Source organism: Myotis myotis, unplaced genomic scaffold, assembly GCF_014108235.1.
Source record: "Myotis myotis isolate mMyoMyo1 unplaced genomic scaffold, mMyoMyo1.p scaffold_m19_p_33, whole genome shotgun sequence".
Taxonomy (NCBI): Eukaryota; Metazoa; Chordata; class Mammalia; order Chiroptera; family Vespertilionidae; genus Myotis; species Myotis myotis.
Window position 1 is genome coordinate 1679952 of NW_023416339.1, and position 27036 is coordinate 1706987.

The following is a 27036-nucleotide window of genomic DNA, read 5'->3' on the forward strand; positions in this document are numbered from 1 at the left end:
GGGCTGGGAAGTCTCCTGGGCGCACACGTGCCACCTCCGTCGGAGCCGCGAAGCTGCGGGGGAGATGCAGGCCGCGGCCGGCACCGCCTCGGGGGGCTCCGCCTCGCCCCAGCCCCTGGAGCTCTGACGCCGCCCCCGCCCCGCCGCCTCCCTCCGCTGGAGGGGCGCGGACCCGTTCGCCCCCTACCTCGAGCCGCCACCGCCGCGCGGGGCCCGCCTTTGGAGCTCTGTGATCCTCATTTTTTAATTTTTTTTATTTGGTTGGTGGCGGCGGTGCTGGGCCAGAGGAAGGAGGGGACACGGAGGCCGCCCTCGCCCAGCCACCCCTCATCCGTTTCCCCCCCGCCCCGATTCCGGGAGATGTGCCGGGCGGGGGGTCCGGGTTCGCGGAGCCGCAGGAGAGACGCGCAGGGCCCAGCTCAGAGCGGCGCTGGACAGGTGAGTGTTTGCGGGCCCCGGGCAAGAGGGACGCCGCACCTGGGCCAGGTGTGCGGGCCAGGAGGGAGAGGATGGGAACCTGGGTCTGTCTGGGCCGCGAAGGGGGAGGGGATTCTGGAGCCGCTGGTCACCACACCGGCGCCGGAGGGAATCCGGAGCGGCCCGCACCTCACCCCCACCGGCGATGGGCCCGGGGGGAGCGGCCCCCACGGAGCGCCGGGCGCTCCGGGGTGCAGATGGCCGGCCGCGGGGACCCTGCGGGGGGAGGGGACGGCAAGTGTGCCCGCGCGTGGCTGCGTGTGCCCGCGCGCGCACCAGCCTTTGTGGGGAAGCGGCGCGGCGGTGCCTGCGTGTCCCCGGTGCGTGTGCGCGCGGGTGCCTGGCGCCCTGTTTGTGTAGGTGTCTGGGTGGGAGCCGGAGGGTGCGTGTGCGCGCCGCGCGCGGGCCCGGGCCCCGGAGGAGCCTGGCGGAGGGCTAGCACCGCAGGATTTCGGGCCGGGGGTTGTTTTTCTCGGGGAAGCGGAGGCGCGGGGTGTAGGGAGGGGTCTGTCTGGGCGCCGCTGTCGGGAGGAGCGGTGCAGCCGGCAGCGTCGTCTCTCCGTGGTGCTCCGTTGAGCGTGGGAAGCTGTCAGGATGGACCCACTAGGATTCGGGCTTCGAGGACGAGCCCACTCCCGACACCAGGTGTTGGGGTTTCCATCGCCATCCTCCCACCTGAGAGTCCTGGGACTGGAGTCTGGGCCGGAAGGGGGTGGGGAGCGCGGTGTGTGCCCCAGGTGGGGCCAGCAAATGCCTCCCAGCGCGCCCCCCCCCCCCGGCCCCCGCCTAAAGGCAGCACCCGCCTGTACGTGGCCCCGCCAGCATCCCGGTCCCGCTCTCCAGGCTCGGTCAGCACCCGGGCGCATCCTGCCCAGGCCTCGCTGCACCGCACTGGCCGCCTCTTGCCCCCAAGTCCTGGCCGCCGCCTGAGGCAGGGCCCCCTTTCTTCCCGGGTCTGCAGGACCCTGAGCCCGGGCTCGTCTGCCCACATCCAAACATGTGGTGCGAGGGGAGCGGGGGAGGGGCGCAAAATGGCTGCCAAGATGGCTGGTCGCCTCTGCCCGCCTCCCTCCCTCTCCCCTCTCCCTCCATCTCTCTCCCGCTCTCTCTACCTCCTGGCTTGCTCTGCTTCCTCGGCTGCTAAGGAGTCACCGTCCAGAGGGGGTTGGACGATGTGGGCTCAGGTGTGCGGGGCACCTGCGGGGATGTCTGCTCGGGGCCCGCTGACCTCAGATGCTGCTGGGAGAGGCTTCTGGTCTCCCCTCCTCGCTCCTCAGGGGCTGGCGGAGCCTGTAGCCTGACCAGGACCCAACCTCCTCACCCGGGCTGTCACCCGGGCTGTCACCCTGCCCTTCGCGGGTCTCCCAGGCTGGCACCCCGCATTGATCACTGGGTGTCAGGGCGCCCCACAGAGGGACCGGCTGTCACCCTGCCGGCCCAGGGCCAGGGGCTCAGGGCTCCCTCCGGGTGGGCCCGGGTCAGGCCCCAGCTGTGCGGCCAGTTGACTGCTCCTTCCTCCCTACTCCCTTCCTACTAATGTTGAATTTATTACTTAAAAGTGGGATGAAAAGGGGGAGAATAAGAGAAGGAATACAACCTTCATTATCATATCGAGAAAATTATCCGTGATTTTCCTAACTAGCAATTTGCCTGCCATGCTGTTCAGAACTGACTTGCCCATTAATTACAGAGATGAAAAATCATCTGGAAAGAGGAAAAGGGAACTAATTCGATCCCTGGCTGGCGATAATCTCACCCATGCACTGACCCACACGCATGCCTGTGCACATGGCAGTGCCAGCCCCCTTGCTGGCATCCACACCTTCCTCTTCCTCCATCTCAGTGACCTCCTGCAGGGTCTCAGCGCACCCCATGCTTGTCACTCCTGCTCTCCAGTGCCCTGCCAGGCCTGCCCTCCCTCCACTGGGCGCTGGTCCCAAACCCCACTCGTGGAGTGGGGAGTTGGCTTAGGGCTTGATCACTGATGGTGCACTGATGTCTGCCCTTGGGTGTGGATATGGTGCCCAGGATGGGGGGAGGGTGGGGAGCTGGGGACCAGCGCATCTGGGCTGTGGGCCCTGTAGGGAGGAGGTGGAAAGCAGGAGACTCAAAGCCCAGTTCTATTCCCAGCCTGCCCTGGGGAGCCCCTTCTCCTAGGGAGAATCCAAGGAGGACCCCGTGAGTATGTTGGGGAGGGGCTGGCAGGCGCCTGGGCTGCTCCTGAGACTGGTTGCATGAAGGCCTGGGCTTCAGGACAGAAGACCTGTGTGCAGGGCTGTGTGTCACCTGCGTCTTACGTGTCTGCCCTCCCTGCGCGCCCCCGGCTGATGGGAGATGGTGTGGCGCTTCAGCCCCAGCGTGGGCATCTGGAGTTGGGTTTCGGATCCCAGGAAGTTGCATTGCTATGCCCTCGAGTGAGTGCCCTTAATGGGGAATAGGAGTGGGATCCCTGTCCTCCCCCCGATTTGCTGGCCATTGGGAGCTCCATCGGGGTCTCTGCCCCCCTCCTACCTCTCCAGTCAGACGGGTGGCCAAGGACACGGAAGGCTCTGGTTTCTGTGTGGGCTCCTCTCGAGGATCCGATTTCCAGACGCCAGACACTTCCCTCCTCCAGGCCCCTCCGTGGGGAGGTGGAAGGAGTGGCTCCCGAGATGGGGGTTCCCTGGGTCTGGAACCAGACCTGACCGCAGTGACCCTGGAGGTGCGTGCTTGAGCCAGCATCCCTCCTGGGCGGGGTGTTGGCCACCCTAATGAAAGAGAAAAGTGGGGTCCCAGGGAGGGAGAAATCTAGTCCTGTCCGCCGTCCGTCTGTCTGCACCTGTGTACCTGTTCTGTGAGTGATCGGGTGGTGACCTGGCTGAACCAGCGTGGCCACGTGTCATCAAGCTGGTCTGTGTTCATAGGGGTCTCCTGTGTGCTGGTGTTGGGGAGCTTTGCAGAGGGGCTGGCCCTGTGTTTGTGTGTGTGGCTCCACGTGTGAGCAGCTATGTGTATCCTATGTGCACCTGCAGGTAGGTACCCAGGTGTGTGTATCCTGGGCTCCTGGGAATTAGGCCAGGCCGCCTCTTTAGGCAATCTGTGACCGTTTGCCAAGTGCCTCTCCACCAGGTGCCCTGCTGGGAATGCCATGGGGACAGTGGCCTGGTCCTGCCCCATGGAGCTCACAGTCCAGTGACACATAAAGGATTTCAGTCAGTGGCTCATATCATAGGAGTTGGGGAGAAGGCTTGTGTCTCCCCCTTCAGAGCAACCAGGGTCCCACCTGGGGAGGAAAAGCCCCAGACTCGGGCAGCAGCCCCTGCATTCGAGCACTACAGCAATCGCAGGCCTGGGCGTCCTGGGGTCCAACTCCCCAAAATCTTCCCCTTTGCCCCCTCTCTCCTTGCTGCTCCTCCAACGTGCAAAGTATGATTCTACCCCAGGACCTTTGCACTGGCTGTCCTTCCATCTGGGCCCTCACCCAGATATCTGCAAGGCTTTTGCTCCCTCACCTGCTTCAGCGGTCACCTCCCCAGTAAGTTTTACCCCATGCAGCCTGTTTAAAATTGCAGCCTTTCACTCACTCCCTTGACTTTCAATAGCACAGATGGCTTTTCCCACACTCTGTAATTTCCTGATTTGTCCCACCTCTTTGTTTATTGTTTGTCTCCCTGACCAGGATCCCAATGCTCAGGGAGTTTGTTACTTGGTTTTTGTTTCTGGGTCCCAGGTGCCTAGACTACCTGGCCCACAGTAGGTGTTCAAGAAATCTCACCTGAGTGAATGGGAGGTGGCCTCATAATGGACCAGAGACCTCTGGGCAACTCCCTTACTTGTGCATAGCGAGGGTTTCCCATGGCCCTGGACCCCTCAGGGGAATTGAAGGCTGCCTGTCATAGGCCAGGCTAGACCAGCTCTGCACCTGCCCCCTGGCACACCTGAGCAGACTGTCTCCGAGGTGGCTCCATGGTACATGCAGGCGAGGGTGTGTGAGTGGGCAGGTGCTTCCCTGTGGGACTGTGTGTGCTATGGAGTTTAGAGCCCAGAGGAGGATTTTTTTTGGGGGGGGGGGCCTGCCCTTGCCAGGTGTAGGAGCCCCAAGGTCAAAGCCTGAGCAGCCCCTCCCCCACCTCCGGGGGGGGGGCGGTACTGAGCCAGCCTCTCATGAAATGGGACCTGTTTTTTGGGTCTGCTCTGGCCCTGGGGACCTAGCCAAGTAGAGGCCCCTTCCCATCCCCCAACTCCAAAATTTGGGGAAAATAAAAATTTTAATAAATAGATATTGAGGCTAAAAATAACCCTGCCCCCAGCCCCCCAAAGCTAAAAATACCAAGGCCCCTTCCTCAGAGGCTAAGATACCCAGGGCTCCTGTCTGCTGATGGGGAGGTGGTCCAGGCAGGTGAGGGGCCCAAGGCAGTCTCTCAGCCATGGCAGTCCTGACATTGGGGTCACATCATTCTTTGTTGGGGGCTGTCCTGTGCATCATAGGACGTTTAACAGTATCCCTGGCCTCCTCCCATTAAATACCAGTAGCACCCCCCTCCTCCCACACACATGCCCACACCTAACACCCTAAAGACGTCTCCAGACATTGCCAAGTGGCTGAGGGTGGGAGCAAAATTGGTCCCCCTTTCCCCATCACCTCTCCCCCCACCGGGTTGAGAGGCACTGCTCTAGATCAGGGATTCGCAGACTTTCTCTGTGAAGAGCCGAATGTAAGTATTGGAGGCTTTTGTGGGACACTTACCAACTCTTGCCTGTTCTCCTTCTGCCTCTTCTCAACCCTTTAAAAGTGGCAGAACCATTCTTAATTCTCTGGCTGTTCAAAACAGGTTGAAACCGAGCCCTAGGTGGTCAACTCCTGCCATAGATCACCCCCAAACTGCTCTTGGTAATGGAGGTTGGGGCTCCCGGGGGTGCACCCTCAGCAGCAGAGGGGCAGCCTCATTTGGGGTGAGTGCAGTCTCCCTGCCCTCCCCCCTCCCTCCTCTCCTGTGCTCAGTCCCCACTGTCACACGGGTTCCCTCACCAGGACACACACACACACACACACACACACACACACACACACACGGGCTGCTGGCACCCTGGTCCCACCCTTCGTGGTGGGGCCCACAGAGGAGCCTCGCCTGGCCAGCCTGCAGGAAGGATAAAGTGGAGGGAAGGAGAGTGGGAGGGAGGGGCCCACCTTGAGGTCAGAAAGAAGGGGGGTGTCGCAAAGGCAGCAGTTCTCAACCTTTGGGTCGCGACCCCTTTGGGGGTCGAACAACCGTTTCACAGGGGTCGCCTAAGACCATCGGAAAACACATGTATAATTACATATTGTTTTTGTGATTAATCACTATGCTTTAATTATGTTCCATTTGTAACAATGAAATTGGGGGTCACCACAACATGAGGAACTGAATTAAAGGGTCGCGGCATTAGGAAGGTTGAGAACCACTGCTCAAAAGGGAAAAGGAAAGATGTTTCAAGGCTGGGCATGCAAAGAGGAGGCTGGAGGCTGGTCACTGGTGTAAGGGGCCAAAGGACCGAGTGTGTGAGGTTATGCTTCTGTTTGTTCCTGGGGATGAGACCTGTGGAAGGGTTAAGGCCCACGGGACAGGGTCTGAATGCCCAGCATAAGCTACCTTTGGCTGCTGTGTGGAGCACTGCAGAGGGCAGGAAGGGAGGCCAGGAGGCCAGCAGGAAGAGGAGGCAGCCGTCAAGGCAAGGGCTGCAGTGAGGGCCTGGAGACATTAGAGATGGGCTGGTATGAGGTTTTGAAATCTGAGTTGACATGAGTTGGTGGATGCTTGGCCGGAGGGCAGACAAATGGGGGATGGGAGAAACTGCAGGTTTCTGGTTTTGACAGTGGGTAGACTGGAAAGAAGAGGGTGGGAGTGGGGAGCACCCACCACTCTCAGGCCTCCCACCAGCCCCCCCTCCTCCCCCCAGTCTAATCACCCCTCACCGTCAGGAGTCTGTGAACACCTGAGTCAGATGCCATCTCTCTCTACTCAAAACCTCCCTGGCTCCCATCTCACTCAGAAAAAAAACAACACAAAAAAACAAGTCAAGGCCCTGCATGGTCTGCCCTGTAACCTCCCACCCCGCTTTCTTTCCCCTCTTCCCCTCTCACCAGGCGAAGCTACATTCCACATCCTGCCTCAGGGCCTTTGCACATACCATCGCTGCCACTTGGTGGGATGGCTCACCTCCCTGAGACCTCTGCCAAAATGTCACCACCTCAGAGAGGCATTTCCTGTCTATAACCTCCACCTCCATGTCTCCCCTTCAGGCTTATTTTCCCCCAAAGCAATTGTGACTCTGGGTAACTAGTCCCTGAATGGATGACCTGTTCTCTGGGTTTGTTTTGTCTTGGTTCATTAAACAAGTACACCCTCCTGGCCCAGGGCTAGGCATGCAACAGAGCACCAAGCAACCATGATGGTAGTTTCCCTGGAGCAAAAGGTGGAGGCCCAGTGGACTGCAAATGGGGATATAGGGAGAGACCTATGCAGACCCTGTAGGCAGAGCCTGGGGAGGAAAGAGAGTGGGAGGCCCAGCACTGTGTGTGTGTGTGTGTGTGTGTGTGTGTGTGTGTGTGTGTGTGTGAGAGAGAGAGAGAGAGAGAGAGAGAGAGAGAGAGAGAGAGAGAGAGAGATGGGGGTGGGGGTGGGGGGCTGAGAACAGGCACCTTGGGAGGACAGAGTGGAGTAGGTGATGACAAAGTGGCAGGAGATGAGGGCCTGAGACTCTACATTAGGACTGCGAGGCAATGGGGAGCCATGGAGGATTGCAGGCAGGAAGGGACGTGCTTGGGCTTTCATTTTGCAATAGGGTGGAGATTGAATAGAGTGGGAGTGGCAAATAGAGGGGGAGCCCCTGGGGAAAGGGGATACTTTGAACAGTCCCATTCCTTTGCAGCGCAGTGCCACTCAGCAGCCAAAGTTATCTTTTAAAACTTACAAGACAGGCAGACCCCACCCAGTGGTGTTTGCACATAAATAAGATGCATGGCTGGAGTGCGGTGGGATTTTAAAGAGCCAGAACGGGCCCTGGCTGGTTTGGCTCAGTAGATAGAGTATCAGCCTGCGGACTAAAGGGTCCCAGATTCGATTCCGGTCAAGGGCACATGCCCAGGTTGCGGGCTCGATCCCCAGTAGGGGGCGTGCAGGAGGCAGCCAATCAATGATTCTCTCTCATAATTTTTTTTTTTTTAATATATTTTTTATTGATTTTTTACAGAGAGGAAGAGAGAGAGATAGAGAGTTAGAAACATCGATGAGAGAGAAACATCGATCAGCTGCCTCCTGCACATCTCCCACTGGGGATATGCCCGCAACCCAGGTACATGCCCTTGACCGGAATCGAACCCGGGACCTCTCAGTCCGCAGGCCGACGCTCTATCCACTGAGCCAAACCGGTTTCGGCCTCTCTCATAATTGATGTTTCTCTCTTCCCCTCTTCCTTCCTCCCTAAAATCAATAAAAATAATAATAAATAAATAAATAAATAAATAAATAAAAGCCAGAACGGGACGTAGGAGTGCTGGGGCCAGCAGGGCCTCCCTGACCTGGGAGAGGGCCACCAGGCTGGTGCAGGGGGAGAAATGATGGGACTGGACCAGGGAGGTGGCGAAGGGGTGAGGAGAAGTGAACAGACGCTGAAGGGGAGGCCACAGGAGCTGCTGGGGTTGGATGCAGGGGTAAGAGAAGAGGGTTCCGGGATGACTGTACAGTTACTGAGCGCCTGGGAGGATCAGCTGCCTGCTGCTGAAATGTGGGAGGATGGGAAGATGAATGTTCAGCAGGGATCCTGCCTTCCCTGAGCCCACAGTTCCCTTCTGGAAGGAGGGCATGTTCTGGGCACTCTCAGGGCAGTGGTTCTGTCTGTGCGAGGTAGATCTGTTAGCCTGGAATAGGGATGGGGAAATGGTCTCAGAGAGGCCACGAGCCCTGCCCAAGGCAGCACAGCAGATTCAGACCCAGGGCCTGCCCCTTCCCCACTCTATCATGCCTGAAGACTTCCTGGAGGAGGAGGGCCTGTGAGCTGGGCTCTCAGGCGGCTGAGTTTGGGGAGGGCTTAATCTGCCAAGGATGGAACAGGGGATGCTGTGTGGAGCAGGGCACTAAGGGCTGAACACCCCATTGTCATATCCCCCCTCAGGCACTCAGACTCCCACCCACTTGAGCACAGAGGGTTGCTATGGCACCTGCACTCCAGGGCAAGCTGGAGGCGCCCCCTCTGCTCCAGCGTCCCATTCTCCTGTCACCTGACTACCCCATCCCAGGGCACCCGAGGACAGAGCCTGGGCTGCAACACCCACCACTGGGTAGCCCGCTGTACCCCCACTCTTTGATTTGAGACCGATGGGATCAGGTGCTCAGGCACCAGCACTGAGGCAGGTGAGAGGCAGGTGGGCCACCTGCCTGACCTGGTAGCCGGACACGCCTGAGGCCCATTCCCTCCCTCAGCATGAGGGCAGTGAGCCCCATTTCGCTTGGGTTCAGCTGGGGCCACTCAGTCACTGAGGTTCAGGTTGGCGACAGATGCAGATCCAGGCTCACCTGGCCCTGAAGAGAGTGGAACCTCCAGGACTGTCCAGCTCTGAGGACTCTCAGTCACACAAATGCAGTGGGAGCCTGGAGGGGGACTCCTGGCCCCCAGGGTCTCCCCAGTTCTCAGCGCCCAGCCAGCAGGGCCAGCCTGACTTGTTCAAAGCCCCCTTAGCAGTTGGGTCTCCCTGGGACCTCACCTTCCTCATCTGTAAAATGTGGGTTACCCCCCTTTACTCAGTCCTTAGGACGATTAGGTGAGGTACGTGGGCGCGGTGCTCGCACGGCACAGTGCCGGCTGCTATGCCTGGCATCTCGGGTGGCTCAAGCACTGGAGATCCCAGCAGCCCCACCGCCCTGCAGTTTATGAAAGGTTCCCCGAAGTTGCACAGTCCAGGGTCCTGCCCCTGTCTGCCTCCCGCCTCCATGTGTCCTGACCCCTGTGTGACTTTCCTAGGCCGATAGGACAGAGTACCCTAGACTAGGCGGCTTTAATGGCAGAAATGTGTGGTCTGACAGTTCTGGAGGCTGGGAGTCCAAGATCAGGGTGTTGTCAGAGATGGTTCCTTCTGGGCTCTGAGGCTGGAATCGATCCCGGGCCTCTCCCCAGCTTCTGGTGGCTGCCGCAGTCCTTGGTGTCCCTTAGCTTGTAGAACCATCACCCCGACTCTGCCTCCATCTTCACGTGGGCTACTCCCCAGGGACATGTCTGTTTCCTCACCAGCCCTACTGGTTAGGGCCAACCTTAAGGACCTCATTGTAACTTGATTACTTTAAAAAAAATTGATTTCAGAGAGGAAGGGAGAAGGAGAAAGAGAAACATCAATGATGAGAGAGAATCATTGATCGGCTGCCTCCTGCCTACCCCCTAATGGGGATGGAGCCGGCAACTCAGGCCTGTGCCCTGACTGGGAATCCGAACCAGGACCTCCTGGTTCACAGGTCGATATTTAACCACTGAGCCACACCAGCTAGGCTTGATTACTTCTTTTAAATAAGGTCCCATCCTGAGTCCTGGGGGATAGGACTCGAGCATATCTTTCTTTGGGGGGGGGGGGAGGATAAAATTCAATCCAAAATAACCCCCTCTGAAGGTCCCAGGGATGGTCAGGCCTGGGTCTCCAAGGTGGCTCCCACATACCCACGCCTGGCCTCCCACCTAGGTGGGCACAAGGTGTCAGGTGAAAGGTGGGCACAAAGTCAGGCCAGGAAGGGAGGGAACGGGAGCCGCAGTGCCGAGCTCCTGAGCTGGGGCCGGTTCTGGGTGTGCATGGGGCTTCCTGGGCTTCCAGGGAGGAGCCCTCAGGAGCAGCAGGGCAGCCCTTGGGGAACACTTTGTCCCCCTGAAGCATTGGTGCCTCGCCAGTGTGGGCCAGACTTGGCCCAGGTTGCAGGGCACATGCCCCGTCTCCAGCTGCCCCCACTACCATCCTTTGTCACTCATCTTAGTTGATTTGGTAAATATTTGTTTGAGGACCTACTGCATGTCTAGGCGCCAGGAGACGGTCTCAGGAACTTCCATTCTCCTGGGGGTACAAACGCAATCCACGGCTACACAGGTAAAGTCACCTGGGAGAGACGTGCTGCAGGGACACGGCACTCACCATGTGCCAGGTGCGGCCCTAAGCGTTTCACATGAATGAAATCACCTTATCGCTTGGCTATCCTGTGAGGTGTCCCCGTTTTACCAAGAGGGAAACAGGACCTAGGAGGTTACAGGATGCCGGGGACCAGGTGGGCAGGCACAGACTCGGGGTGCTGTGATACAGGGCGCTGGAGGCCCGTCTGCGCCTCTGAGGGGTGCACATCTGAGCTGAGACCTGAGGGGTGTGGAGCTGGAGACACAGGCAAGGCCTTGTGGTGGGAACCGGTGGCGGGAGCATGCGGGGAGGGGGCAGGAGTCAGAGCACGTGTGGCCTCTGGGCCGTGGAACCGGAGCTGGTGCAGGGGTTTAAGCTGGGGAGCGATCTGTCCAGATTGCCTTTGACAAGACCCCTCTGTGGAGACAGCCCAGTGTCCGTCTTTGGATGATGGATAAACAGAAGGTGGTCCATCCAGCGGATATTACTCCGACATAAAGAGGAAGCTGACACGCTGCGACTTGGGTGAACTCGAAAACACAGCGCTGAGTGAGAGAAGTCAGCACAGGGCTGTGTGGTCCTATCGCTATGAAAAGGCCAGAACCGGCAGTACATAGAGACGGAGGGCGGGCTAGTGGTTGTTGGGCTGCGGGGAGGGGGAGACGAAGATTTTGCATAAGAGGCACAGAGTTTCTGTTCGGGGTGATGAAAAAGTTTTGGAAATAGATAATGATGTTGGTGGCACAGCATTGAGAATATAATTAATGTCACTGAATTGTGTGGTTAAAAGAGTGATTTTATGTTATGTGTGTGTGTGTGTGTATGTATGTGTGTGTATATATACATATATATATATCTCCATAATTTTTTTTAAAGTCCCCTCTGTCTGCTGGGGGAGCCTGGAGTGTGGGAGTAAGAGAGGCTGGGGTGCAGGAGGACAGAGGTCAGGGCCATCGGGGCAGACGGCGAGTGCAGGTCTGGAGGGGGCTGCCGAGGATGGATGGGCCTGCAATGTTCTGGAGGCGCAGACCCAGGACTTGCTCCTGAACTGCATGTGGGGAATGAAAGACAGAGGAGCCAAAGGACTTTGACGGAGGTTTTGGCCGAAGGACTGGAGAGGACGGTGGGACGGACCATGCACTGATTGATTTGGGGGCTCTGTTTTGGTCTGGTCAGGCTGAGGGTGTGGTGGAGACTCATGGAGGTGTAGTCCGTGAGGAGGGAGGCAGGGCTGGAGCTCGAATGTGGCAGTGGCCACAGTATAAACGGCTAAAGCCGTGAGGCTGGTTGGGATCCCTGAGAGCGGGTTAAGGACAAGGAAGAGGCCTGAGGACTCCCGCTGGGGCCCCAGAGTCCTGGGGTGCAGCCTAGAGGAGGGAGAGGAGCCACCCCCCTCAGGGATGCTCCCTGGGCCTGACTCATGCCATGCTGTGGACAGCACCCTCAGACGGGTCCCAGCTGAATAAAAATAAATAAATAAATGAATATTCTGTCAGCATTTATTTGCTCTTCCGCCCTGGCCCTGCCCCTGGACCCAGCCCCGCCCCCGGCCCGCCCCCGCTTAATCGGCAGTCCCTTGTCTTCAATCTCTCATCTCCACAGACAGCTGGTCCACCTGATCACTCTGACCCGCGGCCGGAGACAAAGTCCGGCCTTGTTTACGCAGACTGTTGTCCTTACCAGAACCCTGCAGACTCAGACTGCTTAGGGAACTGGGGTCAGGGAGGGGAAAGGTCAAGGTCAAGGTCACACAGCATGTAAATGGCCGTCAGGATCCAGACCCACATGGGTTAGCTGTCCTCAGTCCGGCCTCCCCAGCATTAACCAGCCGCTCACCAGTTCAACTGCTTCAGGGAGGGAGTGTCCATCAGCCTGGGTCAGTGCCCCTCCTGAGGCTGGGAGGTGGGGTGGGGTGAGAAATGAGGTGGTTAGGAATGCCCTTTCCCCAGGGTAACATTGTGAAATGAACAGAAAGTGTCACAGGCCAAGTCTGGTCAGGGTTGTGGGAGGAGACAGTTTTGGGCAGCAGAGGGGAGGTTTCCTGCTACGGGGCAGGGAGGGGGCAGAGAAAGAGCCGCTGTAGGCACGGGCACCGGGACTCAGGGCTGTTCCTGGGAAGTTGCTGTCCCATTTCACAGGAGAGGAGACTGAGGCCTGCCGGGGAAAAGCTGCAGCAGGTATGCGGGATCCTGGGCAGCGTTTCAGGCAGAGGAAACAGCCCAGCCAGGGCTGGGAGGGTTGCGGGGAGAAGCGGCTGGAGCACCGTAGGAACGGAAGGTTGGAGAACCTGGTGGCCCAGATCACCCCCAGCCTCGACCCTGGTGAGGAATGGAGACCCCAGCGGAGAGCAGAGGGATCTGCGTCATTAAATGATCCCTCAGCACTGAGTGGAGGGCAGGGGGAGGCCAGGACAAGGTCCGGTGCGTCAGGGTAGTGGCTTGTTTCCGGTGGTGGCCTCGAGGGCCAGAAGTGGGCGGATTGGTGAGACCCTTGGCAGGCAGAGCCCACAGGATTGCTGACGGAGTTCATGAAGGGGAGGGGAGAGGCAGATTCTTAGGTTTGGGTCTGAGATTCAAACAGATATTTGCCACTGTGTCGGGCCTGTGCTAGAAGCTGGGGGTGGGGATGAGCGAAACAACACACGGATCCCTGCCTGTGCAGGGGCCATTCCGTGCGAGCTTGGAGATCATTACTTGTGAACAAAGGCCCACAGGAGGTGAGGGAGGGGAGGGAGTGGCCATGTGGATAACGGGCGGGCAGAAGGTGGACGCCGAGGAAGGGAGGCCCTGGGCAGGGCTTGGTGAGGTGGAGGAATCGCAGGAGGCAGGGGTGGCGGCACAGAGAAGGGGTCCGAGACCCAGCCGGGTCAGTCAGCAGGCTTTCGTTTGGGGGAAACAGGAGCTGGGCTCTGCTGAGAGAGCCCAGACTGGAAGTAAGAGCCTGGGGAAGTACTGGGTGGTTGATGGTGTTGAGACCGTGGGGCAGGCTGGGATGACAGCGGGAGACGGAGCGGGGGTTCCTACGTCACAGGGCTGGTGAAAACATGGGTGCTGGCCCTCCCCAGAGAACGTGTTTCCAGCAAGTTCCTGGCCAGGCTGGCGCTGCTGGGCCCGGGCCACACGTGGCAAACTGGGTGTAGATACAGCAAAGGGCCGAGGGGGATGTGGGCAGGCAACCTGAAGAGCATCCACGGGAAACCAAGGCAGCCGGAGTGGGAAGGAGTGACTGCAAGGAGGAAATAAAGGGTCAGAACCGAACGCTGTGGGGGGGCCGCTATAGGGCCGGGCACACGACCCTCAACCCTTCCTGACCCTCCGGGCCCTGAAGGGGCTGCACTCCCCTCTCCCCACCTGTCTGTCTCCAACTAACCCTCCCCCCGCCCCCCGAGTCCCCTGGAAATAGTTGTCCCTGGCCCCCAATTTGTGGTCCCAGCAGCTACCAGAGTGAGAGAGACAGGAAGTAGGGGGCTGGGGGCGGGCCTGGATTCCTGCCCGTGATCCTGAGGGGGAGGCTGCACGTGGAGCCGGGATGCCTGGTCCCCAACCTGGATGCTCTGCTGGCTGAGGAAGCTTGGCTGGGGGACCGATGGGCAGGGTGGGATTTCAGAACGGGGAGGAGGCCTCCAGAGGGCCCCTTTCCCCAGGAAGTAGGGTCTGAGGCCTGTCTGGTGCCATCCCAACACCTGTCACCAAGGGGGCTGTTCTGTCTGCTGGGGTCAGGGTGAAAGCAGTGTGAGCCCCGGCAGCTTCTGGCCGGAGGATGCGGCTTCTGTCGGTGGAAGTGCTGGACGCGGACGGGCCCCTCACGGGCCTGCAAGCCCCTTCTCCACGGCCTGCGGAGGGATGGCCCCCCCTCACTCTCCCTGTCCTCCCCAGGCTGGTGGGCCAGGCTGTGGTGCCCGCCCGGTGATGCAGGGCAGGGACCCCTGCACAAGCCACTGAGAGCTCCGAAGACGTCCCCGGCCGCTGCCATGGCCCGCCTGGCCGCCGTGCTGTGGAGCCTCTGCATCACCGCCGTCCTGGTCACCTCGGCCACCCAAGGTAGGTGCTGCTGGGCCGCGCCTCCGCCGCACAGCCGGGAGAGCGGGTGGAGCACTGAAATACCTCCGGACGACTTGGTACAGCCCCTACCCCACCCGCACCTCAGGAACCAGGCCAGAGTGAGGCTTGGTGGTGACACACCGGCAGCAACACCGAGGGGGCCCTGGCCCCTCACCTCCAACACCCAGGGGTCCCAGAGCCTGGGAGACAGCCGGTGGCACCCTGGGACCGGGACCGGCCTTCCTGGTGATCTGAGGCTCGTGTGTGTGGTACCTGTGATTACATCTGGAAGAGGCTTCATTAAAGCATGCCCATTGACATGTATTTAAAAACAACTAATGACTCAGCTCGGCCCTGTGCCGGCCACGGGATCCTGTGCATGTCACCATTAGTGCCCCGAGCGTGCCCGTCCACCTCACCAGTTACTCAGCTCTGGTCCCCATGGCGGGCAAGGGCAGAGCAAGGAGGGAGGCAGGGAGAAGGGGCCTGCTGCCCTTGGCCTTGCTCTTGCCTGGGGCACACCCCCTGCCCACCCCTCCCAGCCCTGTCTGGAGGGCACTGGCAGGGGACACTGCCTCCCAGTGCCCCATCACATAGCCCCACCTTTAGAGAGCCATACACGGAGGGGCTTCGTTCAGCCATGCCCAGGGCCTTGGCATTGCTCTGGCCAGCTGGTAGCCTCTGCTTGCCCAGTGCCCATGTTCTCTGCCCATCTGGGTCCTGCCCCGTGGTCCCAGCTGGTACAGGAGGGGCTGCTTCCACCCCCTGGACCCATCTGAGCCAACCCTCCACCCCCGGCCTGCCTCCCAGACCCAAGAAGGGCTAAAATTAGCCATGGAAGCAGATGGTACTAGAGGAACACATGTAAAACTTCCCCCCAAGTGGGACAACTCCCCCCAGAAAACCCCAGGGCCTGGCTGCCATTCTCCATGGGTCCCCAGCCAACAGTGGAAGGACCCGATCTTTGGAAGGAGGCCTGCTTAGCTCTGCTGCCATTGTGCACTGGTGCCTTCTCTTCATCTGCAAATGACAGTGGCCCCCACACTGCAGCCTCTGGGCCACTCTGTGCATCCCCGCGTCCCTCCGGCACCAGCAAGACCTGGCTGGGACGTGTCTGGGAAGGTGGCTGCCTCAGCAGGCGTGGGCCCTGCCAAGCCCACTCTGTCCCGCAGAGACGGGCTGCCTTAATCATCCTAGTAGCAACAGTAATTAGCACCCTGTTGCCTCACTGCTGCATCCACTGCGCCCCTCCCTCAGCCTGGCTGTGTGAGGTGGGAGCTGTCAGCTCCCGAGGGAGGGGAACAGGCACAGAGGTGGTCAGTGACTGGACGAAGCCACCGGCCAGGGAGTGGTGGTGCTGGGATTGAAACCCATCAGCCCAAGCTCTCAGTCCCCACACGGCACAGGATGGGGACTGACATGTGACGATGCTGGGCCTGCTCACGGTGTGCTCTTTCGTTTTCACACACCTGGGAGGGTTTCCCAGGTGATAAAGAGGAGGACCCTTCTGGTGGCGCCCTCACCATTGACAGTACCGTGCTCAGCACTTCCTTCACAAACATTCCTAGCACAGAATCCTCACCGCGCAGCCCTGGGCTATGGTGCCCATTTTACAGATTGGGAAACTGAGGCCTGGGGAGGCTCTAGGGGTGGCTGTCCAAAGGAGCGTGCATCAGAATTGCTGGTGGATGCGTAGTTCCAAAGGCTCCTGGCTTTCCCCCGAGATCCTGATTCAGCAGGCCTGGGGGGAGGTGGCCATAGTTTGCATTCGGAACGACCAGCTGCCCTGTGGTTCTGGTGCTGCTGATCCCTGGGCTGCAGCACGAGAAGACCTGGGGCTCGGGACACGCCTGGCCTGTCTTCTGGGAGGTGCCGAAGTCAGACTCTATGGTTTCTTCCAGAATATGAGTTTCTACCCCGCCCCCATGCCTCTTCTCCTTGTGTGGGGTGGTGTGAATTTAGGGCAGCACCCAAGATCACCCTCACTTTGGACACTAACTGCAATCAGGGGTCCCTTAGACCAGCGGTCGCCAACCAGTGGTCCGCGGACCACTGGTGGTCTGTGAGGTCCGAAAGGTTGGTGACCGCTGCCTTAGACCATCCTCAAGTTTGATGGTTTGCCAGAAGAACTCAGAATTCAGAAATGCTGTTAAACTTCAGTTACAGTTTATCACGGTGAATTGATGCAGATTAAAATCACCCAGGAGAAGGGGGGCGTGGGGCAGCAGCCCTCAGGCAAGCTTCATGCACGGAGCTTGCAGTTGTCCCCTCTCCCTCTCGGAGTCGTGGGCAGTGTTAACTCTCCTGGCAATGCTGGGCGGCAGCACACCTGTGCATTGCCAGCCTGGGGAGTCCCCCGAGCCTTGGTATTCACCATCTTTACTGGGGCTCTGATCACCCACCTGGCTGACCTTAATCTCCAGTCCCTCCAGAGGTCAACTGATACTTCATGACCCAAAGCTCCCACCCAAACCACATTGTTAGGTTACTAGGTTGTTAGTGCTGCTGTAACAAAGTACCACAGATGGGCGCTTACACAACAGAAATTTATTTCCTCACAGTACTAGGGGCTGGAAGTCCAAAAATTAAGGCGTTGGCAGGGTTAGTTCCTTCTAAGGGCTGCAAGGGAAGGATTTGTTCCAGGCCCCTGTCCTTGGCTTGTAGATGGCCATCTCCTCCCTCTGTCCCCACATGGACCTCCCTCTGGTGTGTCTGTGTCCAAATTCCTTCTATTTTTATTGGATGAAATTCATGCACAGGTAGGGTCCCTAGGCCTGGCCTTCCTTCGTTCCTGTGCCGCCCCCTGGTGGTCAGCGCATGTCATAGCAAGCAATGGAACTCCCGTAGTGGTCTGCAAACTGCGGCTCACGAGCCACATGCGTGAGCCACTTGCGGCTCTTTGGCCTCTTGAGTGTGGCTCTTCCTAAGCCTTAGGAGGACCCTAATTAAGTTAATAACAATGTACCTACCTGTATAGTTTAAGTTTAAAAAAATTGGCTTTCAAAAGAAATTTCAATCGTTGTACTGTTGATATTTGGCTGCCGACCACTGCCCTAGGGGACACTTGGCATAGTAGGCTTTTATATATATAGATTAGTGCCCATCTTATTGCCTCCTTTTAACTTGGTTATCTCTGTAAAGACCCTGTCTCCAAATTTGGTTACATTCTGAGGTCCTATGGGTTAGGACTTCAGCATAGGAATTTGGGGGAGGGGGCACAATTCAACCCCTAACAGTTAGCACAGACGATCTGGCATGGCCCAAGGCCCCCAGGTGAACAGACACTCTTATCAGGCTGAACATTCAAAAGGCTTGGAGGGCCCTCCCAGGTCCTGAGGCAAAGGCCAAATTCTTTTTGAGCAGGTTAATGACTTGCAAAGCCCATTTTACAGATGAATAAAGCTGTGCCTGTGTCCCAGGTCCAGCTAAGCTGGAGATGGCACCTCCTCTGCGGGTCTTCACTGCCTTCCCTGTGCCCTGAGCATGATGTGCCCCCTCCCACAGGCCTGAGCCGGGCTGGACTCCCATTCGGGCTGATGCGCCGGGAGCTGGCATGCGAAGGCTACCCCATCGAGCTGCGGTGCCCAGGCAGTGATGTCATCATGGTGGAAAACGCCAATTACGGACGCACAGATGACAAGATCTGCGACGCTGACCCTTTCCAGATGGAGAACGTGCAGTGCTACCTGCCGGATGCCTTCAAGATCATGTCGCAGAGGTGAGGGCCCCACCGGGCTCTCAGAGGCAGGGTGGCGGCAGTTCCCGGAGTCCCTGAATCCAGTGCCTGTCCTCCGTGCACCCCGGGACAGTGCACCCTGTTCACCCTCCGTCTTCCTTTATGATTTCCACACACGTTTACCGAGCACCTTCCGGGTGCCATGTGAACAGCCCCCCCCCCCCCCCTCAGCTTGTCTCCCCTACACTCATGAGCCTGATGCCTCCAGAAGCTCACACCAAGATTATAGGGAGGCGGTGAGGGCTTGCAATGTAAAAGCAATGGCAGGACAGGGTGAAGGTGTTCTGGGAGCTGAGGCAGAACCCAGAGCCTGGTCCGGCTTCCCTGAGGAGGTGGCATCTGAATACAGATAAGTGCATGTGAGAGAGAGAATGTGAGTGCCCGTGTGCAACTGTGAGAGGGGGGTATGCCAGGCAGAGCACTGAGTGTTCAAAGCTGCAGAAACCTCTCACACCCATAGCCAGTGCACCTCCAGCTGCTCAGTGCTTCTTTCAAATTAGACTGATTTGACCACTGTTTCCAGGTCCATGCCCCGCCCCTTACCTGCTCCCTCCACAGCAGCCAGAGGGCGTCTGTGAGCACCTGAATCTGGAAACATCCCTGTTCTGCTCATAATCCTACCTCATTCCCGGCTCACAAAAGCCCAAGCCTTCCCTCTGCCTGCAAGGCCCTGCTCACTCTGCCCTTTCCTCTCCAGCCCTCACCTCCTGCGCGCTCCCCCTCTCACCCACCTGCTCCTCACACCTCGGGCATCTTCCCCGAGGGCTCCTGTGGGCCTCCTCATCGGCTGTTCGCCGCTGGGCTCCTCCTCCCTCCTCCCGCTCACTCAGGGGATTTCCACCTACCTATCCTCCTCCAGGGCTGCCCGACCACCCTCTGAAACCACAGCTCCCACTTCTCTGCTTTGTTTCTCTCCCACCCGGACTTCCATCTGCAGTCCCATCAGATATTTTGCCTCTTTATGTGGTTTCTGTCTTCCCTCACTGGGCTGTCAGCCCCACAGGGACAGGGAACTGTATCACTGCTGTGTCCGCAGCAGCAGGCACTCACTGAATTTTTTCCGAATGCCTGTGAGAATGCAGGATTCACTCCGAGCCCAGGGCATAGAACTGGAAAAGGGAAGGAGGGCTAGGGCCAGCAGCTCCTTGAATGCTGGCAGAGGGTTCTAGAATATGTCATTGGGCAGGGGCCCTGAGAGTTTGGGGCACACAGGACAGGTGTGGGCAGATGGTTCAGCCTGGTTGGCCAGGCTGGAGCTGCCTCATCCCCTCCCTCGCACCTTTTCTCTCCCCAGCACCCACCCCCCTCTAATAATCTTGCCTCCTTTTCCCCTCCCAGTCTCCCCTGCATGGGTGGTGACGGTCCAGCCTCCCAGTCTTCGCTTGGGCAGTGCCCCCTTCTCCTTGGAACCTTTCTCCCTCCCTCCTGCTCTCCAGATTCTGCCTGAGGGTTCATTCAGCACTGGCACCGGGGTTGGTGGCGTCTCCCAGCACCCAGCACAGCGACTGGCCCAGTGCCAATGGGTTGTCAGGTCCAGAGGGGGGAACACCGAGCAGGATGGCCACCGGGGCTGCGAGTGTCCTGAGGCCGCTGCTCCACTGTCTTAAAACCTGGAGGTGTGCCCTAGCCGGTTTGGCTCAGTGGATAGAGTATCGGCCTGCGGACTGAAAGGTCCCGGGTTCGATTCAGGTCCAGGGCACATGCCCAGGTTTCAGGCTCGATCCCCAGTAGGGGGCGTCCGGGAAGCAGCCAATCAATGATTCTCTCGTCATTGATGTTTCTATCTCTCTTTCCCTCTCCTTCCCTCTCTGAAATCAATAAAAATATATATATATTTTAAAAATCTGGAGGTGCTTTTTAAAAATTTTTATTTTATTTTATTTTAATCCTCACCCAAGGATATCTTTCCATTGATTTTTAGAGAGAGTGGGGGAGAGAGGCAGACAGAAGTATCGATGTGAGAGAAACACATGGATTGGTTGCCTCCTGCACATGCCCCAACCAGGGCTCAGGCTGGGGAGGAGCCTGCAACCTATGTACATGCCCTTGACCAAAATCGAATCTGGGACCCTTCAGTCTACAGGCCAATGCTCTGTCCACTGACCCAGACTGGCTAGGGCAACCTGGAGGTGCTTTGTATCAGTTAGGGTACAGCTCACTGCTCTGACAGAGACACCCCAGAATAAACACAGTGAGGAGCTGACGAGACCATCAGCACCCGCTTCCCTGTTTGGTGCCTCCTGCATCCATCTCATCCCCCCTCGCTGGAAGGCCAGCGGCTTTCCCTTTTCTTCTCTATATGGAAGTGAAATTCACATAACATAAAAATCACTATTGAAGTGAAATATTCAGTGGCATTTAGTATGTTTACAAGTTGTGCAACCACCATCCCTACCTAGTTCCAGAACATTTTCATCACCCCAGGAGGAAACCCCGTACCCATTAGCGGCCACTCTCCATCCCCCTCCTCCTGGCAGCTGATCTCCTCTCTGTCTCTGGATCTGCCAATTCCGGACGTTTCGTGCATGTGGAGTCGTGAGGCGTGGCCTTTTGTGCCGGGCTTCTCTCATGCAGCATCTTCTGAAGTTCATACACATTGTGGCCTGTCAGCGCTTCAGTCCTTTTTATGGCTGAGGACTATTTTGTTGTAAAGATGGACCACATTTTGTTCATCCATTCGGGTATGATATTTGGGTTGTTTAAGCACTTGCTTTCGGTTCTTTTGGGAATATAACAAGGGATGGAGTTTCTGGGCCATAGGTAACTCTCCTTAACCTTCTGAGGCCAATGTGCTGTTTTTATTTATTGTGGAAAGTGTTTCAGATGTCCCCCTTTTATCCATTGACCCTCCCCCCAGGCCTTCACTACACTATTGTCTAAAAATATGGAACGCCTCGTGAATTTGCATGTCAGCCTTGCACAGGGGCCGTGCTCATCTCTGTACCGTACAATTTTAGTATATGTGCTGCTAAAGCGAGCACCAGTGTCTGTTTTTCTTGTTGTTGTTGTTTTTAATATATTTTTATTGATTTCAGAGAGGGAGGGAGAAAGAAACATCATTGATGAAGAGAATCATGGATCGGCTGCCTCCTGCACGCCCCCTAGTGGGGATCGAGCCTGCGACCCAGGCATGTGCCCTCGACTGGAATCGAACCCGGGACCCCTCTGTCCCCAGGCCGACGCTCTATCCACAGAGCCAAACCGGCCAGGGCACCAGTGTCTGTTTTTATTTATTTATTTATTAATATATTTTTATTGATTTCAGAGAGGAAGGGTGAGGGAAAGAGAGACAGACAGAAACATCAATGATGAGAGAGAAGGATTGATTGGCTGCCTCCTGCATGCCCCACACTAGCGATCAAGCCTTCAACCTGGGCATGTGCCTCGACCGGGAATAGAACCGTGACCTCCTGGTTCATAGGTCAATGTTCTACCACTGAGCCACGCTGGCCAGGCCAATGTTCTGTGTGTTTTTTCTTCTTTTTCTTTTTTTACTCCACCCCACCCCCTGCCGCTCAAGGCCCGCTACCACTGTGCGCCTGGCCCCAATGTTCTATTTTTAAAGAAGGGTTTTGAGGGGGTGGGTATGAGCAGATCCTCATTAGTTAAGGGCAGGACTGAAGAGAGAAGACACAGGCGCCCCCCTGCCCCATATCTGTCAGGGAGTCCCCCAAAACTGCTTCCTGTGCACCCACGATCAGGTCAATGTCCTGCGGGCTGAGACCTGGGCTGCTCCAGGACACAGAGACCCTGACTGGGGACAGACAGCAGAGAAACATCTTTCATTATTACTTTTTAATATGTTTTTATTAATTTCAGAGAGGAAGGTGAGAGGGAGAGAGAGAGAAACATCAGTGATGAGAGAGAATCACTGAACTCTTCCGTGAACAAAGGAGGGGCTTCACAGTCAACTGAGGGAAAATGCCAAGGATGCCATAGCACCAGTGCTGGATGGAAGCCATGAGGGGTGGCTCGGCAAGCAGTTTATAGGGCCCTGCCCCGGTCCCAGCCCTGCGCTTCCTGCCATGCTGGGGTGGAGAGTAGAAGAAACCCTATCTAGTGGAAGAGAGAGCTGGCAGGAAGCGGAAAACAATATCCACGAAAGGCTTTGGTCTCCATGGTTCCTTCCAAATTTGGGGGTACCCATTCTTCTCCTTGCCCTGGAGCCCCCAGTTCTAGGCCTGTCTTCCCATCTCCGTCTTTCCTCCACAGGTGTAATAACCGCACCCAGTGCGTGGTGGTTGCCGGCTCCGACGCCTTTCCTGACCCCTGTCCTGGGACCTACAAGTACCTGGAGGTGCAGTACGACTGTGTCCCCTACAGTGAGTCCTCTTGTTCCTCATGCGAACCGGGCCCTTCCCCTACCCAGAGTGAGCGAGGAGGAGACACCTTGACTCGCCACACACACGCACATGCACGCGCACGCACGCACGCACGCACGCACGCACAAGGGGCCAAGTTGGGGCCAGGTGCGTGGGGGACAGTTGGGCCTGTTCCCTCCCTCCCACACTCCCTTTTTCTAGTCACCCTTGTCCACGCCCTAGCTCCCCCGCCCCCGCCTTTTCCCCAGCCACCACCAAAAACTGTCCTTTCCTCAGGGCCCCTTCTCCAGCCCTTGTCACCCTGGCCCCCTGGCCCTGCTGCTTCAGGTGCCCGGGCTCCTTTACACATTCCTAGGCCACACCCCACTCTGCTTGGCACACTTACATCTCTCCCTCAACCCCACTGCCTTGTCATCCCTCTGCCCCCCTCTTCTCTCATCCCTCCCCTTCCTGGCCCCCCCTTCCCCCACCACACACACACCTGCCCTTCCCTCTCACTCACCACACTTCTCTCTGAGCTCCCTCTCCTTCCTCTTCACCCCTCGCTGCCCCCTCCTGCCCTTTCCCCGTCCTGGAAGCTGGACTTTATGTCCACGGAGAGACAGACCACTGCTGAGGCCTCGTGTTGGGTTCGGTGTGAAGGGCTGGGGCGTCTTGTCTTCCACGGAGTCCCATCTCCTGGTCGGTTTGCCCATCACCAGAATAGCACTTCCTGTTTGCCAGGGAAGTGCCGCCATGGTGCACGGAGGGAGGCTCCCAGGCGGACCTGGGGAGCCAGAGGCCTGGCTTTCTTACACCTGGTGAAGGGCAGCTGACAAAGACAGGGTCTCTCCTCCTCAGCACCCACCTTAGCATCCTCCTCCTCACTCCCTCCACCTCCCCTTTCCTTCCCCAACCCCCAGCTTCACTGAGCCAGGAGGTAGGCTCCAGGCAGAGGGGGGCGGAGGCAGGGCCACCAGAGTGTGTGCGTGTGGGGGGCAGGGGTGTGTGGGGGGCAGGGATGGGGAACGGGGGGCCCTGTGACTCTCCCGCCTCTCCCCCTCCCACTCCAGCCTTCTCCCCAACCTTTGATTTCTCCTCGCAGGTGATGATCTACACTGGGAACAGCATCGCTTATGTGCTTCCATCACTTTCTGCTTTTACTCCTCACCCTTTCCTTTCAGCGACCAGGCCTCCAGCCACCGCCCGAGGGGGACGCCTGACTGATCCCTGAAGCGTTCCCACAGCACTGGGGACACTGCCCGCCCCGGGGCTGGGGGCAGGGAAGGAAGGCAGGAGGTGGGGAGCTTAGCACACAGGAAATCGGGCTGGTCCGAAGCTTGGCCAGGCTCTTGAATTTTTCTGGCTCTGAAACTTGAGCAAGTGACTTCGTTTCTCTGGGCCGCCATCAGGGGCGGGGAGAGCGAAGCAGCCGGCCCAGGGCCCGCCTCAGAGCCTGCTCCCAGGGGCAGAGGCGAATCCTCACCGCCCAGTGCCCAGGCCCACGCCTGGCTCAGGATGTGCTCAGTAGTGGTCCGAGTGCCCTTTCCAGCCGGCTGACCCTGAATACTCATCTGTGATGGGGGAAGGGACCAAACCCCTCCTGAGACACTGCAGGAAGAGGGAACATGGACAAAGCTCGGGCCCTGAGTCACAGATGTGCAGGAAGTGATACCCGCTTTTGCCAGCGTGTGGCCTCATCCTTGTTGCTTCCCCTCACCGAGCCTCAGTTTCCCCATCTATAGACCGGGTTCTCAAAAGACTGCCCAGGAAGTGCCTAGCACAGTCCCTGGCACCAAGTGAGTGCTGGGCACTTGGTAGTCATTGTTTCCGCTGTAACTACCAGTTATTGTTATTGCTGTTGGTGATCAGAATGAACCCAACAACTGATGATGCACCCAGCTCCTCCTGAGGCAGATGGGATGCAGGGCAGAGAAAAACCCCTTGGTCCAAGTGGAGTCCAAAGTGGATGCCACACAGGTAGAGAAGCAGGAGGAAAGCTTAGAGGGCCTTGGGAGGAAAGGGGTGGGGAGACCTCCTGGAGCAGACCCCCAGGTGGGCAGGAGCATGACCCACAAAGGCCAGGAGGTAGGCAGGTCAGCCCAGGGGATGGGCGGCCCCCAGGCTGATGGGAGAGAGCTAGCCTGAACTCGGGGGGAGATAGGACACACACAGTGGTTGTGGGGGGGGGGCGGGGGGGCCACCTGTGTCCTAGGCATGCAGACTCGTTAGCTCCTGGTCCCAGAGGAAGGGGGCTGGGTTAACAGGAGGATTGAAGCCAGACAGGGAGGCCGGACACTCGTCCCCAAACGTTTGCTGAGCACCTCCTGTGTTCCAGGCCCTGGGTGAGGCGCTGGGTGAGGGATGCAGCCATCCCTCCCCTGTGGAACTCCCTGCTTCTCCAGAGAGGAGCTAGGAGAGCCAGGCCCTGGCAGAGGTTCCTGAGGGGCCAGGGCACCGAGCCTGAGGCTTCAGAGGCTGGGGTGATCCCAGTGCTGGTGCAGGCCGGCGGGGGGTGGGAGGGGAGTGTGGGGGCTACCGTGGGGCTGGGGCAGTGGGTGTGTGGGGTCCCCGCCAGACACACATTGGACAGGCACGACTAACACTGGATTTGCCTTGCAGCTGTGCACAGTCTAACCATGCCCCTTCCTCCCCCAGGTACCGCCGGCCCACCAGGCAGCGGGTGGCGTGGAGCTCCTGGCTCCGGGGCCCCCAGGGGGGTTGTTGGGCAGAGAAACTGAGTCTCGGGGGAGCGTGTCTGTGCCACCTGCTGTCCTGCCCTGTGTGATGTCTCCCCACCCCAGCCTCTTCCCTCTCTACCTCTGTCTCCCACCCCAGCTCTCTGAGGCCCAAGGGGGCTCTGCTTGTCTGCCTCTCCGTCATTCTGTGTCCAACTCTGCCACCCTCTCTGTGTTGGCTCTTTCTGGGTGGTGAGGGTTGGGGGGGACCCAGCTGCTCCCAGGTGGGGCCAGCACAGACTGGAAGGAGTTTAGCCTGTTCTCTCAGTTCCGGGCACCCAGGCCCGGGAGGAACCGGGCTTCCTTCCCTGGGCCCCTGGTTCTGGCAGGAGGGCAGCAGACAGGGCGAGGGGGGACCAGAGTGTCCCCCCACTCCCTCCCCGGTGCCCCCCTAACCAGAGCCTGCCTCCCAGCTGGACTCCCCCCTCCCATGAGGGTGCCCACGCACATCTGAAGGCATGGTCCTCCTGCCTACCTGTCTTCCCCTCCCCCGTGTCTCTCTCGTTCTCTGTCCTGCGTGTTTTCCCCTCCCTGTGGTTGTCTCCCTCATGACCTCTTGCCCCAACCCTACCCCAGAGGAAGGGACTTGGGGGGTGGGGGCTGAGCTGATGCAACATTTGGGGTTGGGGAACCAGGAGTAAGGAAAGAAAGGAAAAGGGGACATGTTGCCAAAAAAGAAACAAAAGCAATTTAATCTCTTTTTTTTTCTCTTTTTTCTTGCACATTTTTTTTTCAATTTGTTTTCTCTCTCTCTTCCGATGCTTAAAGTAGAAGTGGAGCAGAAAGGTAAACGCACTGTTACCAATGCTAACCCCTAACTCACACTTTGTTTTACCTGTACCATACTTATGTGACCGCCCTCCCCTCCTGGCCCCTTCTTCTCCCACCCCCACTGGGTCCAGTTGATAGCTCCCGCCCCAGGTGTCCTCCCAGTGGGGCCAGCCCTGGCCCAGCCATGGGTGACTCCACCCTCCAGACACCCGAGGAAGCTCCTCTGAGTACGCGGGCAGGACCTTCCTCTCTCTCTCTCTCTCTCTCTCTCTCTCTCTCTCTCTCTCTCTCTCTCTCCCTCTTTGCCTCTCTGTCTTTCCCTGTCCCTCCTTCCTAGTTCCTGGCCCTTGCTAGGGGACCTGGCCTTCTCTCATACTTCTTTTGCTCCTTCAGGAGAAGTTTGTAAGCATCCTGGGTGGGTGGGGACTCCCTTTCCTGGTTCCAGACTGGGGGCGGGGTAGGGGGGCACCAGGTGAACCGTCTCTTCTCTTCCTGCCCCAACTTTGGTAACTTATGCCCTGTTGGGGGAGGCGGGATGGAGGGGACACCTTTGTTTTCCTTTTGGAGAGCAGATTCATCCTGTCCCTCAGGCTCCTGGTGGCTTAAGTTCCTTCTGGTTTGGTGTTTCCAAGGCCCAGAGCTGTTTTGGAGCACAGAGCACAAGTCTCCCCCACCCCTATCCCCCAACCTCGGCCAGTTGGGGGCCCACCCCTGGGGAGGGGTATGAACTGTCCTCAACCCTGGGAGGGCAGCCTGTCAAATGTGGGGGTAAGGGGGTGGGGGTGGGCCTGGTGGGGGGGGGATCGAGGGATGGGGGAGCATTTTTCTCTGGTTCTGAAACACTTGCGAAGCTGCAGTCAGGGTTTCTTCTGGG

At 58.3% G+C, this 27036-nt stretch overlaps 1 protein-coding gene and 1 non-coding gene across 7 annotated transcripts in view; one reads left to right on the top strand and one right to left on the bottom strand.

Annotated features, from left to right (window-relative positions):
• The first annotated feature begins 232 nt into the window (after positions 1-232).
• ADGRL1 (adhesion G protein-coupled receptor L1) overlaps positions 233-27036 on the top strand; it is a 43689-nt gene continuing 16885 nt past the window's right edge. Inside the window, exons 1-5 of one of the 6 annotated variants that reach the window (XM_036302746.1) lie at positions 233-438; positions 14452-14616; positions 18121-18334; positions 22565-22674; positions 26163-26177. In XM_036302746.1, coding sequence (XP_036158639.1) covers positions 14547-14616; positions 18121-18334; positions 22565-22674; positions 26163-26177 — 409 coding nt within the window. In that variant the 5' untranslated portion in view covers positions 233-438; positions 14452-14546. Of the gene's footprint in view, positions 439-12576; positions 12754-14451; positions 14617-18120; positions 18335-22564; positions 22675-26162; positions 26178-27036 lie in introns of those variants that run through there. The other 5 variants (XM_036302742.1, XM_036302745.1, XM_036302743.1 and 2 more) reach the window with 5 other exon arrangements.
• LOC118652747 lies at positions 21231-21333 on the bottom strand. The gene has a single exon (XR_004966694.1). It is a non-coding gene; the product is annotated as a U6 spliceosomal RNA (small nuclear RNA).